Source organism: Panthera leo, chromosome B3, assembly GCF_018350215.1.
Source record: "Panthera leo isolate Ple1 chromosome B3, P.leo_Ple1_pat1.1, whole genome shotgun sequence".
Classification (NCBI taxonomy): Eukaryota; Metazoa; Chordata; class Mammalia; order Carnivora; family Felidae; genus Panthera; species Panthera leo.
In genome coordinates, this window is record NC_056684.1 from 27,716,406 (window position 1) to 27,730,190 (window position 13,785).

At 42.2% G+C, this 13,785-nt stretch overlaps 1 protein-coding gene across 7 annotated transcripts in view; it reads right to left on the reverse strand.

The window, feature by feature from the left end:
• The window catches only part of HERC2 (HECT and RLD domain containing E3 ubiquitin protein ligase 2), a 268,128-nt gene that overhangs the window by 116,441 nt on the left and 137,902 nt on the right, over window positions 1–13,785 (reverse strand). For 5 of the 7 annotated variants that reach the window (XM_042941272.1, XM_042941277.1, XM_042941273.1 and 2 more), the window contains 7 exons: window positions 6,731–6,918; window positions 5,445–5,637; window positions 3,843–4,025; window positions 1,522–1,703; window positions 806–953; window positions 531–727; window positions 67–297 (listed from right to left, as the gene is read on the reverse strand). In XM_042941272.1, coding sequence (XP_042797206.1) covers window positions 67–297; window positions 531–727; window positions 806–953; window positions 1,522–1,703; window positions 3,843–4,025; window positions 5,445–5,637; window positions 6,731–6,918 — 1,322 coding nt within the window. The remainder of the gene's footprint in view (window positions 1–66; window positions 298–530; window positions 728–805; window positions 954–1,521; window positions 1,704–3,842; window positions 4,026–5,444; window positions 5,638–6,730; window positions 6,919–13,785) is intronic. The other 2 variants (XM_042941274.1, XM_042941278.1) reach the window with 2 other exon arrangements.

Below are 13,785 nucleotides of genomic sequence, written 5' to 3' on the forward strand. Positions count from 1 at the left end.
AGCACTCAGTTCCAGCATAAAACTCCTCTGCCTTATTACCAAGTAACTGAATACAAGTTCACCTACTGGTTTGAGCTGATTCAATGGGCAAACGCGACACATCCGCATGTCTGAGAACTGTACAGTGATTCTGCCCTTTGGGGTGATGCGAGTCACCGTGCCTTCTCCAAACTCATCATGCATGACTTGTCCCCCCAGGCGCAGGCGACCATCGATGCCTCCGATCACAGCTAGGACTGCCATGAGGCCCCCCACCTCTGGGTTTTCGGAGTCAGGAAAGTAATCCTCTAACAGGGCCTAATGCAGACAGACAGCTAGTTTGAAGAAGACAGCCAAGGGTGCTGCCTGTTTCTTACACATTTATAACTAAGCCAAGTTCATTTTTATACTAGTTTCTTCAATAGTTATTTCCACTACAGTATGGTTTAAAATATCTTTAAACAAAATACATGTCATTTCAAAAGATAATTTAAAAGTGAAATCAACATTCTACAAAGAAAAACTAACAGATATGAAAACGCAGCACCCACCCCCTCTGGTGGCTTTCCTGTGCAGCTGCGGGTGACAGAGTGGAGCTGAGAGTTGATGTACTTGTTTATGAGGCCGTTCCACTGACCCAGGGAGTGGAGTGTGCGGAGCAGTGCCACCACCTCTTCTGCCAAGGTGCTGCTATGAGTGGCAGTCAGAGAGGCCTGTGGGCGTGCCCTCCGCCGCCTCAGAGTAGATTCTGAAAGAGACATGTGAGAGAGGAGCTACATGGTGCCCTGCTCACTGACCCAGGACACAAGTAAGGAGAGAGGCCCACCTCTGAGGAACGGGATATCTGAAGAACAGGTGGTGAGCAAGCTGCCCAAGAAACCAAACAGCTTTTCCACAAGGCATTTCATGTCCCTTGCCCTTTCGATCTTGTCCCATGATGGAAGCACTGCTTGCAGTAAATGCACAGCTAAGATCTGACAAAAGGCAATTTAAAACGGCAAACATTAAAGAAAACCATAATCTGTGGTTTTACATTAAGAGATAACAGATTTTTATTTTCTTTTTTTTTTGTCCCTGCAATGCAATTAATCATGTGAAAATTCAGATATCCATTATTTTACAACCAGATAATTACACCCAAGTTGATTAATGATATAGATTATCAGGAGTTGGAAAAAGCTACACTACAGATGCAGATATTCACTTAATTAAAAAATAATTCTTTTCAGCTTAATTCTTCTGAAGACAATTATACTACAACTCCTATGAAGCAGATAAGAGAAGCTGGTAGGATTTATCACTTCAAAGAAAAGCAAGTCAACTACAGTTTAGCAACTTAAAATCAATTTAAAATAATCAAGGACTTCAGCCCCTTGCACTAGAAAATCTACTTTGGGTTAGTTCCAGTTCTTTTCTGCACTCATTGAGTACAGGCACTTAATTATGATGACTGGGAGAATTGGTATCTTGATGCCACCTCTTAAGGGGATTGCACAGTTTCAAAATTCACACTGAACAGCATCAGCCCAGCAGCACAATTACCTGTCGCTGCAGCGAGGCAGCAGTGAAAGGTGCATGTCCCTCCACAACCTTCATGAGCAGGGCAATCCACTGTGGGGAGCTCAGGGCAGCACACATGTGTGGCGTGAGTGCAATGCTCCGCACAAAGCCCAACGTGCACCAGCTCCGGTGCTGCTCCCGGCAGACCAGCCTGTTTGGGGAAGCTGCCACAGTGAAACAAACCAGCTTGGCACCAAATTTCTAGAAATAAATACTCAGCACAATCTATACTTTTAATGTACTTACCGTGTTATGTTCGATAATAGCCTACTTTACAAATATACTACAATTTCACTAATTCAAAATGAGAGGAGTGAGAGAAAACCCTACTAAAGGAACATTTTACAACACTTCTAAAACCTTCAAAGTACATGAGTAGCTCAAACCAATTAAGGAGTTTCATGTACTTATTATTTATAGGCAGTAAGAAAATGATTCACAATTCAAACAGCAGTTATTAGAGTGCATCTTGTATATTTTAAAACCTCACGTGTTATATATCATCAGGGCACTTGGGTGGCTCAGTGGATGAAGTGTTTGACTCCTGATTTCAGCTCAGGTCATGATTTCATAATTCATGAGTTTGAGCCCACAAAGGGCTCTTTGCTGACAGCACGGAGCCTGCTTGGGATTCTCTCTCTGCCCCTCCCTGGCTCACACGCACACACGTGCTCTCTCTCTCTCAAAAATAAATACACTTTAAAAATAATAATAATAAATATCTCCCATGATCTTGTTTATACTTAATCTGCACCATAAATTTCCAATCCAAGTTTAATAAGTCTGCAGTAATAGAACAAGACTAGGAGGCTTTCATGAGGTTTATCCAATTTGACGGATGCAACTGACCCTGTCTGTTCCTCCTGGCTTCCAGGTCTCCACTCATGGGTACCCAGGGGCTTCCACTCTTTCCTGGCAGAGGCCCGCCTGCCAGGGCCCAGCCCTCCTGCTCTCTACGCTTCCAGAGGCACCGCCATCAGACACAGGTTCATGCCTGCACTCAGTTACACTCACAGACACACACACACACATCAACTTTCACAGTCACACCCTACCACAATCCCACATACTCATTTTCAGTCACTGATATACTCACACACAATCCCTCATAATTACCACACACACTCACAAACACACCCAGCTACTCACACACATTCCCTTCCCCACTTCACACTCACACCTGTAGCCACTCACATACTCAGTCTCACTCACAGACAAACTCTCCCATACTCACAAGCACTCTCACACATACACACACACTCGCCCCTCCCACTCCATCAACTCCTTCTCTCCGCACTTACACATATTCACATTTTCATGCAAACATTTCAGTGGGTTGAACTGTATCCCCCAAAATTCATGTTCATCCAAAACCTCAGAATGTGACCTTATTTGAAAATAAACTCTTTGCAGATGTACTTACTTAAAGTAAGGATTGATATAATACTGTATTGGATCAGAGTGGACCTTAAATCCAATGAAAGTCCTTATAAGGAAGCAGAAAAGGACATAAAGAGACACAGGGCAGTCCTTTGTGTGAAAATGAGGCAGAGCCTGGAGTGCTGTGGCCTCAGGCTAAGATACCCTGGAGGTACCAGAAGCTGGAAGAGACAGAAAGGATCCTCTTCTAAAGTCTTTGCAGGGAACACAGCCCTGCTGACACCTTGATGTTAGACTTCTGGTCTCCAAAAATCCTTGATGTTGGAAAATGTGGTCTCCATAACTCCATTATGGGGTGAACTGTGTCCTACCTGCCTCCCAAAATCAGTATGTTGAAGTCCTAACCCTTGGTAACTTAGAATGTGACCTTATTTGGAAATGGGTTCAGGGGAGATATAATTTGTTTGGGAGAACTTAAACTAGGTTAAGGTGGGTCCCTAATCCAATTATGACTGGTGTCCTTATAAAAAGGTGTGATTTGGAGACAAACACACACAGATAAATATGAGGTCAGTAATCTACAAACTAAAGAATGTCAAAGATTGCCAGCAAACTACAGGAGGTAAGGGAGAAGCCTAGAACAGATCCTTCCCTCACAGCCCTCAGAAAGAACCAGCTCTGCTGACACCTTGAACTTCTAGTCTCTAGAACACGGAGAAAAAAATTTCTATTATTTAGGCCACCCAAGTGTACGGTACTTTGATGTGCCAGCCCAAACAAACTAACCAAGTTTGAAGTAAATTGTTACAGCGGCCCTAGGACACTAATACACACGCACACTCACCCACATGCTCACACTCACTGACACACACACCAAATTCATAGCCCCAGTACTCTGTAGGCCACAACTATTCATTGCATACATGTCTTGTCCGTCGTTCCACTTTCCACTAACATTCGCAGCAGTCCACACAGGGTCTTGGTGGCTTCACTCTGCATGATTTCAGCATGGACTCCAGCAGAGAGACAAAGAGTTTGTAGTAAATTAACAGTACTGGTAAGCATCATTGCAGTGGGATGAATGTTCCTTTCAATTTGTTCAGCTTCTGGAAAAAAGTATCAAAATAAGAAGCTATATTCCCAAATAGAACTGGAAAATATCCCTGCATGTAACTTAAGGGATTTCATAACACAGTCTTTTAAGGAATTTAATATCACAATTTTTACTGTGGAAAGGGAAGTAGCTCTTTACAAGAAAAGAATTCAAAATACGCTAAACACCGTAATCATCTCTGTCCCCACCTTCCTCAAAGAAAATAAGCCTTCCAAATTATAGTTTAATTTTTTAAAGCTATCTCCACATACGGCTCAGAAGCACTAAAACAATTACAAGGATTTATTCTTTTAGAAAGACAACTTATCAAATGTCAAGAACTGCTTGCTGATGAGCTAGCTATGCCCTGGATGAAGACAGAAGTGCCTGCTCCATGGAGGGGAAGCAGAGGCTCATGTGTCAAAGCCACTGACTTTCTGACAAGGAGGCACATGACAGCCAAGCTATAGTTCTGTCACTTAGCCAGCTCTGCTCAGGTTCTGACTTGTCTGAGTGAAGACCCCAGACAGAGAACTGGGAGGAGGGACAAGTGGCCTAGACATCGTGTGCTCAGACGCAGTGATAACAAAACCAGCCCTGACCAACTAAGCACGACTCCAAGTTTCACATATGTTACTCCCAACAGCTCCACAAGGCATCATCTGTTTACATCTGAGGGGGCGTGGGCCCCCACAAGTGACATTGATGGAGCAGAGCCTTTTCCACTCTCCATACCACCCATCTTCTACTGAGCTCAGCCTCTTAGGTTTCCTCTCCTGACCATACAAGTGACTTCCAAAGCCTGACCATGCAGTGCATACAGCTAGCACCTGAGCCCCAGGAATCAGCCCAGGCCTCCTGGACAGTCTCACCAAGACCAGCCATGGGAAGTTTCATTCACACATCCCAAAGCCTTTTGGACACATCGGAAAATGTCATGAAGTCCTCCTCCCACAACCTTGGATTTACTTAGATAGGATTTAACTTTCTGGGTTCACTCCAAATTTTCATTTCTGGTTTCCTTAAGGTAATACTGTACTGACTAATTCCACATTATTCCTAGTTCACCAGGCACTGACTCACTACCTCACACAGGAGACTCAGAGCCAAATGAGAAGGTCCACTAGAGGTAAAGACATAGCAAGCAAGCCAGCCCTACAGTGCCAAACTTTACTGGACTGTCCCCAAAGGGAGCAAGGGAGTCAAATCCAGCTAGGCTGCCAGTCACCAGAGCCATGCTTTTAACTCCTATATCAGAATTACCTGGGGCTTATTTAAACTGAACCTTTAGGGACAAGTCCAAAACTACAGAGCACTGTCTGCAGGTGAGTCCTGATACACTGTTCTCACTTCCAGATGAAAAGGACAGCCAGCTAGCATTAGCACACAGCTTGCCAAGCTGCCCCAGACTAAACAACCCGAAGGCACCCACCAGAGTCATCCTCTGTGTCCGAGTCCTCTGCTGAGGGCTGTGTTGAGGCTGGCAGCTCCGCCAACTTGAGGTCATACTTCCCTTCTTTCCCCATCCTGTAGGAGTTGGTGCTGCCTGTGTCCCACTGGACCCTGATCCATCCGTCCTCTCCAAGTTCACCAATCACACGCCCAAGACCAGGAGGAGGTCCATCCTGAGGAAGCCAAAACAAAGATCAGTTAAGAGGGCCCACGCCTGTTCTGTCGCACAAAGCCTGTAAGGACTGCTGTGTCACTGTGCCCACAGACTGCTCCAAACCCACCTGCACCATGCACAGCTCACATCATCACCTTAAATCAAACATCAGGAAATAACTGGCTTATGCTCCTTTACCAAAGAGGTAACTGGGAAAAGAATTGCCTCAATCAGCATCCTCCCTAAACCAATACAGAGATGAGGCTTTCCAGCCTAGTCCTGATGCCCTATTCCTTGGCTCGATCCCTCCATTGGGCTTCAAAATACCAGAAACCTGAAACAAGCACCAGCATCTCCTGTTTTCCTCTTGTTCTTCAGTTTTCTCTCTGGAACTAGAGTGGAGACTCTGTCTCTCATGTCTATGAGTGAAAGCTGTTTTTAGGATGCTGCTACCTGTTCTAGGACACTTCTGAAATGATTCTGGTAAGACCCATGCTTAACAGTGAGGTTGAGAAAACCTAGAGGTGACAAGAATGCTACCATACTGTAGGAAGGTGAGCACTATCCTTAGCTAGTGACTACGGTAATAACACAGACACCAGTCCCCACAATCTCTCCTTGTGAGACCTCACAGAAGCTTGGGAGTGATTTGCCACAAGGAGAAACAGAGAGGTGGCCACCACCCAGCTGGCACACCTGAAACTGCTAGGTTGGGGCACTTAATTGGGCACATGGCCACCATCTCTCAGCACCTGGGTTTTTCTGCCTCACAGCTTTTAGAACACTATTAATAAGATGAAGTCTACTCTTTCCTGCTTACTCCTGCTCCTACTCTAGGCTCCCCCTCAAATTGAGCCCATGCCAGGAAGTTTTCTAAAAACAGCCATGACTCCTTAAATACATGATCCTGCTTGAGGTGCCCCTACAGCCACTGATACTCTCTACTTGTTTTGACTCTATTCACCTGCCCAGGAATCCACAACTACGTCATCTGTCAATTGCATAGGCCCTGAGTTAACATAGTTATATATTCCAATTCCACCCACTAAGAGCATGCAAGTAAGGATGGTGACTAATGTGTGGCTAATGTGTTTAAAATCAAATCTGAGTACCTGATCACCCCATTTCCAATCAACGCCTCTCATGACCCTGGTTCCAATCTTCATCATGGCAGCCAGTTCTGGCCCTGAAACTGGCAGCTGTACAGGAGCCGTTTCCTTTCTTGTCTCTTCCAAAACTGTAGCAGAAGCTCCTCGGGCAGAAGCATTCATATCCTCTTCAACATTATCACAACTAGGACCTATCAGAGCATCAAAAACAGCAGGTGAGCCAATAAGTAGTTACAATATCCTAATCTTAATACACTTTTTTCTTTTTAATTTTTTTTAATGTTTATTTATTTTTGAGAGAGAGAAACAGAGTATGGGGGAGGGGCAGAGAGAGAGGGAGACACAGAAACTGAAGCAGGCTCCAGGCTCTGAGCTGTCAACATAGAGCCCGATGCAGGGCTCAAACCCATGAACCATGAGACCATGACTTGAGCTGAAGTCAGGTGCTTAACCCACTGAACCACCCAGGCACCCCTTAATACACTTTTTTCAAAAATTAGTAAGGACTGATGAAAATAATTTTAAAGAATCTATAGTGTATAGTGTATTATCAATATAATAAGCACCATGAAAGATTTACTGATGAGAATTTAAAAAGATAAAAGGAGAACCAAATATATAAATATATATCAGAAGAGGGACACCTGGGTGGTTCAGCTGGTTAAGAAGTCAACTCCTGTTTTCGGCTGAGGTCATGGTCTCATAGTTCGTGAGTTCGAGCCCCACATCGGGGCTCTGCACTGACAGTGTGGAGCCTGCTTGGATTCTCTTTCTCCCTCTCTGCCCTTCCCTGCCCCTCCCTCTCTCTCTCTCTCAAAATAAATAAACTTTAAAAAAAAAGTTTAATTAAAGAAAAGCATCAGAAGATATAAAAGATATAAAATGATCAACAGAGACATTTACTCTACTTCTAGGAATTATGCCCCTCTTCCAAAAAAAGCAAATGATTAAGTTAGAAAAACACTCATCACATGTTTTATTAGAACAGTAAGGCAAAGGATAATCACCTAAATGTCTAACAATGAGAAATTAACAAACTTTAATTATGATACTATGCAGAAAAGAGCTAAGAACAGCAGGCCTGATACCACTGTCCTTAGGAAGGGCTGGCTTGCAAGGTAGCCCTCAGCTGGCCTCTGGGAACCTGGATCTCAGGAGGGCTCCCACCCCTCCCTGATAAGAGGCCTCACAGTGCCTAAACTATTTGTACAATGTGGTCTCTGCTTAAACCTGCTTCCTTCTAGGGGTCTAGAATTTGGGTATATGCCAGGAGGTGCCTACTTGACCTGCCCCTGTGCAAATCCTAGGTGCTGAGTCTCTCGTGAGCTTCCCAGGTGTAGACACCATTTCACATGTACTATCAACAACTCTTTGCTGATAATGAACTTCATCCTGTGTGACTCCACTAGGACAGGACTCGTGTCAGTTTCTCCCGGACTTTTCCCATGTGCCCCTTCCCTTCACTGATTTTCCTTCCTAGTCTTTCACCGTAGTAAATCTTAGCGCTCAGTGTGACTATACTGCGAGTCTGATAAGGTCTTCTCACAAAGCACTGAATCTGGGCGTGGTCTTAGGGACTCTGGCACAGGGATGGCAGCAGTAGGAATCTCTAGAACAACCCTGACTAGCTGAAATATTGCGTAAGTATTGTTTGGTAAAAGGAAGAATGAAGGGGTGGAGTATGATGAATATTTGGTCCTTGATGGCTATGAAATCATCCATAATATAAAACAGAAGCTGAACCATCAGCTACAAGAAGTAAAATTTACAAATGGATTTTAAAATAGTGAATTTAACCCCAGGAATCAGCGTGCTGGATCCCCTGGCTGCTTTTGGTCTTGTTGGCTAACTTGAGGTGGGGGGAAAGTACAGTCCTGGTAACTCCTTCAGTCTTTGTTCTCTCCTCCAAGTGGGAGGAAAAGGTGCCCAAACATTCCCAAAGGTGGGCTTGGGTGGGTCAAAAATGTACATAGTCTGTGATCCTCTCTACTCCAAAAGGGATTAAAAAAAAACGGTTAGTCAATTCTTAGGGCTGGAGTAAAGCTTTAGATAAAGTAAAGCTTTTCCCCAGTTTTACTAGGAAAAAAAATATTCTTTTCTTCAGCCCAGCTCAATGGTGCCTCAATGAGACTTCAAAAAGGGCATCTGTTACATTCCAGCTAGGAGCTCCCCTGGCAGATATAATGCTAACCCTATAAATGCCAAATTTACTGCAAAGGATATGAATACATTTGCAATAAGAAAAAAAGGGGGACCTTTTCTTAAGTGCTTTTGTATTTTGTGGCTGTGATATCTGATGCATACATAAAGTTAATATAAAGTATTACATGCTTATAATTTTTCTTAATGTTTTTATTTATTTTTGAGGGCGAGGGAGAGATAGAGCATGAGCAGGAGAAGGGCAGAGAGAGAGGAAGACAAAGAATCTGAAGCAGGTTCCAGGCTCTGAGCTGTCAGCACAGAGCCTGTTGCAGGGCTTGAACCCATGAACCATGAGATCATGACCTGAGCTGAAGTAGGACATTCAACTGACTGAGCCACCCAAGCACCCAGCTTATAATATCTTATATTAAAGAAAAATAATCCTGATCAAGGAAAGTGGTAAATATAGATATATATTCATGGGACACAATTCCCTTGCTTTCTGTAGCCAGGAGGAAGGTTGAAATTTAAACTCCTAACAAAGGCCCCCATAATTAATAATTTGTGCTATGACTTTTACCTATTTGGATCCTCTGGAAAAAAGGGAGATGATATAAAAAGAGAGGCAATTTCTAGATGGAAATACAAGTTTGAGACTTTTTAAAAGCATTTTTTAATTACTCATGAGGTCTTACGAAATCAGATGCATGACTCATAGAGGCTGACTGTTTTCTAGACTGATGCATATTTTTGAATGGGTCATGTGGACACAAAGATTGAGAAGACCAAAGAGCTTAAGAAAGCCTTGCTTTTTCACTTGGACTTAGAAGACTGACGCTGCAGTATTTCAAAGTTCACACAAAAAACATTAGAAACCAATCAGATCTAACAGACACACATATATACAGAACTGAAAAAAAGCAGGATACACAATCTTCTCAAGGGTACATGGAACATTCTCTGGGATAGCCCGTATACTAGACCACAAGTCTCAATAAACTGAAATATACTATAATCATACCAATTACCTTCTCCAACAACTACAGAATGAAACTGAAAATAACAAAAGAATACTACAAATTTTACAAGTATATGGAAATTAAATTACAAACACTTAACCACCCAAAGTAAAAAAAAATCATGAGAGAAATTTTGTTAGCACCCAAAATCTATAAAGAATTTATCAAACTCAACACACAAAACACAAATAATCCAGTTAAGAAATGGGCAGAAGACGTGAATAGACACTTTTCCAAAAACATCCAGATGGCTAACAGACACATGAAAAAAATGCTCACCATTACTCATCATCAGGGAAATACAAATCAAAACAATGAGATACTACTTCACACCTATCAGAATGGCTAAACAACAGGCATGGGTAAGGATGCGGAGAAAAGGGAACCCTCCTACACTACTGGTGGGAATGTAAACTGGTGCAGCCACTCTGGAGAACAGTATGGAGGTTCCTCAAAAAGCTAAAAATAGAAGTACCCTACTAATCCAGCAACTGCACTGTTATTTACCCAAAGAATACAAAAATACAGATTTGAAGGGGTACATGCACCCCAATGTTTACAGCATTATCAACAATAGCCAAACTATGGAGAGAACCCAAATGTCCATCAACTGATGAATGGATAAAGAAGCTGTGGTATACACACACACAAAAACAATCTCTCTCTCTCTCTCTCTCTCTCTCTCTCTCTGTCTGTCTCTCTCTCTCTCACACACACACACAGACACACACACACACTGAAATATTACTCAGCCATCAAAAAGAATGAAATCTTGCCATTTGCAGCAATGTGATGGAGCTAAAATATATTATACTAAGCGAAATAAGTCTATGAGAGAGAAACAAATACCATATGATTTCACTCATATGTGGAATTTAAGACACAAAACAGATGAACATATGGGAAGGGAGGGGAAGAAGAAAGAGAGAAACAAACCACAAGAGACTCTTAATGATAGAGAACAAACTAAGAGTTAATGGAGGGAGGTGGGTCAGAGATGGGTTAGACGGGTGATGGGTATTAAGGAGGGCACTTTGATGAGCACTAGGTGTTGTACATAAGTAATGATCACTGAATTCTACTCTTGAAACCAATATTGCACTGTATGTTAATTAACTAAAATTTAAATTGAAAAAAAATACTTTGAGACGAAAGAAAACAAAAACACAACATACCAAAACTTATAGGATGCAGAAAAAGCAGTGCTATTGGGCAAATTTTTATCTACAAAAGCATACATTGAAAAAAGAAGAGGGTGCCTGGGTGGCTCAGTGGGTTAAAAGTCCAACTCTTGATTTCAGTTCCAGTCATAATTTCATGGTTCGTGAGTTTGAGCCCCACGCTGGGCTCTGCACTGACAGTGCACAGCCTGCTTAGAATTCTCTCTCTCTCTCTCCCCCTCTCCACCTCTCCCCTACTTGCATACACACACTCTCTCTCTCAAAATAAATAAACTTAACAAAAATGAAGAAGAATCTCAAATCAGTAACTTAACTCTACACCTGGAGGAACTAGAAAAATAAAAACACAATAAACCCATAGTAGAAAGAAAAAAAGAATAAAAACTAGAGCAGAGATAATTAAAAAACAATAGAATCAATAAAAGTCAGTTTTTTAGAAAATATCAAAAAAATGACAAACGTTTAGGTAGATTAAGAAAAAAGAGACAAGATGCAAATAACTAAAACCAGAAACGAAAGTGAGGACATTACTACTGATTCTACAGAAATAAAAAGAACGGTAAGAGAGTATATGAACAACTATACAACAAATTAGCTAACCTAGATGAAATGGATAAATTCCTAGAAACACACAAATGATCTGAACTGAGTTAAGAAGAAATAGAAAACGTGAGTAGACCTAGAATAAGTAAAGAGACTGAATCAGTAATCAAAACCTCTCAACAAAGAAAAACCCAGAGCCAGATGGCATAACTGGTGAATTCTACCAAACTTTTAAAGAAGACTTAATACCAATTCTCTAACTCTCCAAAAATAGAATAGAATGTAACAAATCCTAACTCACTCTGAGGCCAGCATTACCCTATAACAATACAACTATAAAATACAGTTCAAAGAAATGAAAGAAGACCTAAATAAATATAAAGCCATCCCATGATCATGGAAAGAAAGACTTAATATTTGTTAAGATACCAATACTCCCTAACACAATCTACAGATTGAATACAACCTCTAGAAAATCTTAATAGCTATTTTTTTCCAGACATGGAAAAGCCAGCCCTGAAATTCCTATGGACCTGAATTCCTGAAATGCTAAGGACCCAAAATAGCCAAAATAATCTTGAGAAAGAAAAATAAAGTTGGAAAACTACTTTTTTATTCCAAAACTTACCACAAAGCTGGTGTTCACAACAATGTGGTACTGACATAATGACAGACATATAGACCAACAAAATAGAGAGTCTAGAAATAAACTATAATAACTATAGTCAAATGATTTCACAAGGGGGCCAAGACCTTGGGAAAAGAAGTCTTTTCAACAAACAGTACTAGGACAACTGGATAACCAAAAGAAGTAAAAGGAGTTCTTACCTCACACCGTAGTAAGAATTGCCTACAAATGGACTAAAGACTTAACTATAAAAACTAAAACTATAAAACTTAAAAAAAGAAAACACAGTGAGCCATCCCCATTAACTGGGATTTGACAATGGTTTATTGAACATGACATCAAAAGCACAAGAAACAAAAGAAAAACAGACAAATTGGACTTCACCAAAATTTAAAATTTCTGTGCATCAGCGTAAAACACAACCCACAGAGTGGGAGGAAATATCTTCATATCATATAACTGAAAATGGTCTAGTATCCAGACTATGTAAAGGACTCCTACAACTCAACAATACAAAGACAAATACCTCAATTTAAAACTGGGCAAAAGTTTTGAATAGCAAGTTCTCCAAGAAAGAGAAGAAAGGCCAAGATGGCAGAGCAGCTGAAAGTTTTCTGCTTCTCTCCTTCCTGAAATGTAGCTAGATAAGCGCCAAACCATTTTGTACACCCAGAAAACTGATATGAGGATCAACACAACAATCTGCATAACGTAAGCCACAGAACTTAGCAGGGATGCAGCATGGAGAGGAGAACTGGGAAAGAGAAAAGCCACGGAGGGTAGGGAGCTATTTTTGCTTGCAGAGAGAGGACAGAGACAGAGGGAAGAGTAGGGGAAAAGCACTCCAACTGAAAGTAGCTGAGAGAAAGAGAGTGGGAACACCCATAAGGGACTGAACAAGAAAGGGAGGAAGGAGAAAGGAGAAGGTTGTAAATACCATTAGGATCTATAAAAGGGGAGTACAGAGTTGAAACTCTCGATATGTGGCAGAGCTCTGATGAGATGGGCGAATCCCCAGGAGCAACAGCAAGGTCTGAGGGGGTCCTCTGGCCACATAAGGAGAGGCAGCTCCCCTGCTGAGAGGACATTTGGTAGAGGCTATGCAGCCTCCCCACAGGCAAAGGTCCCAGTGGAACCCATAGAACAGCCATATTTGCTGGTGTTGGAACATGACGTTAAGGGGCTGTGAAGCCTGGCACCAGACATGTATTGTGATTTACCATAATCCCTGAAACACTGCTGCTACACAATCACGCCAACTTTTTCTGGGGCTGGCTGGCACCCACAGATATCTAGGCCACAGTATCTAGGCATCTGCAACAGTACCATCATGTGAACATTCCTGAGGGCAGGCTGGCAACTGGCCATTGCTCAGTGAGACCCTCCCCAAGAGGGTCTGAGCAGGTCAAAGCCACAGGGCCCTCAGAAGGGATTTGGAAACAGCCTCATCTGAGATGAAATTCAAGAGGGAGGTGCAACCTTGCACACTGACGGCGTGGTCCCACACAGTATAAAAGCAGGGAGTAGATGGAAGCCGGAGACAAA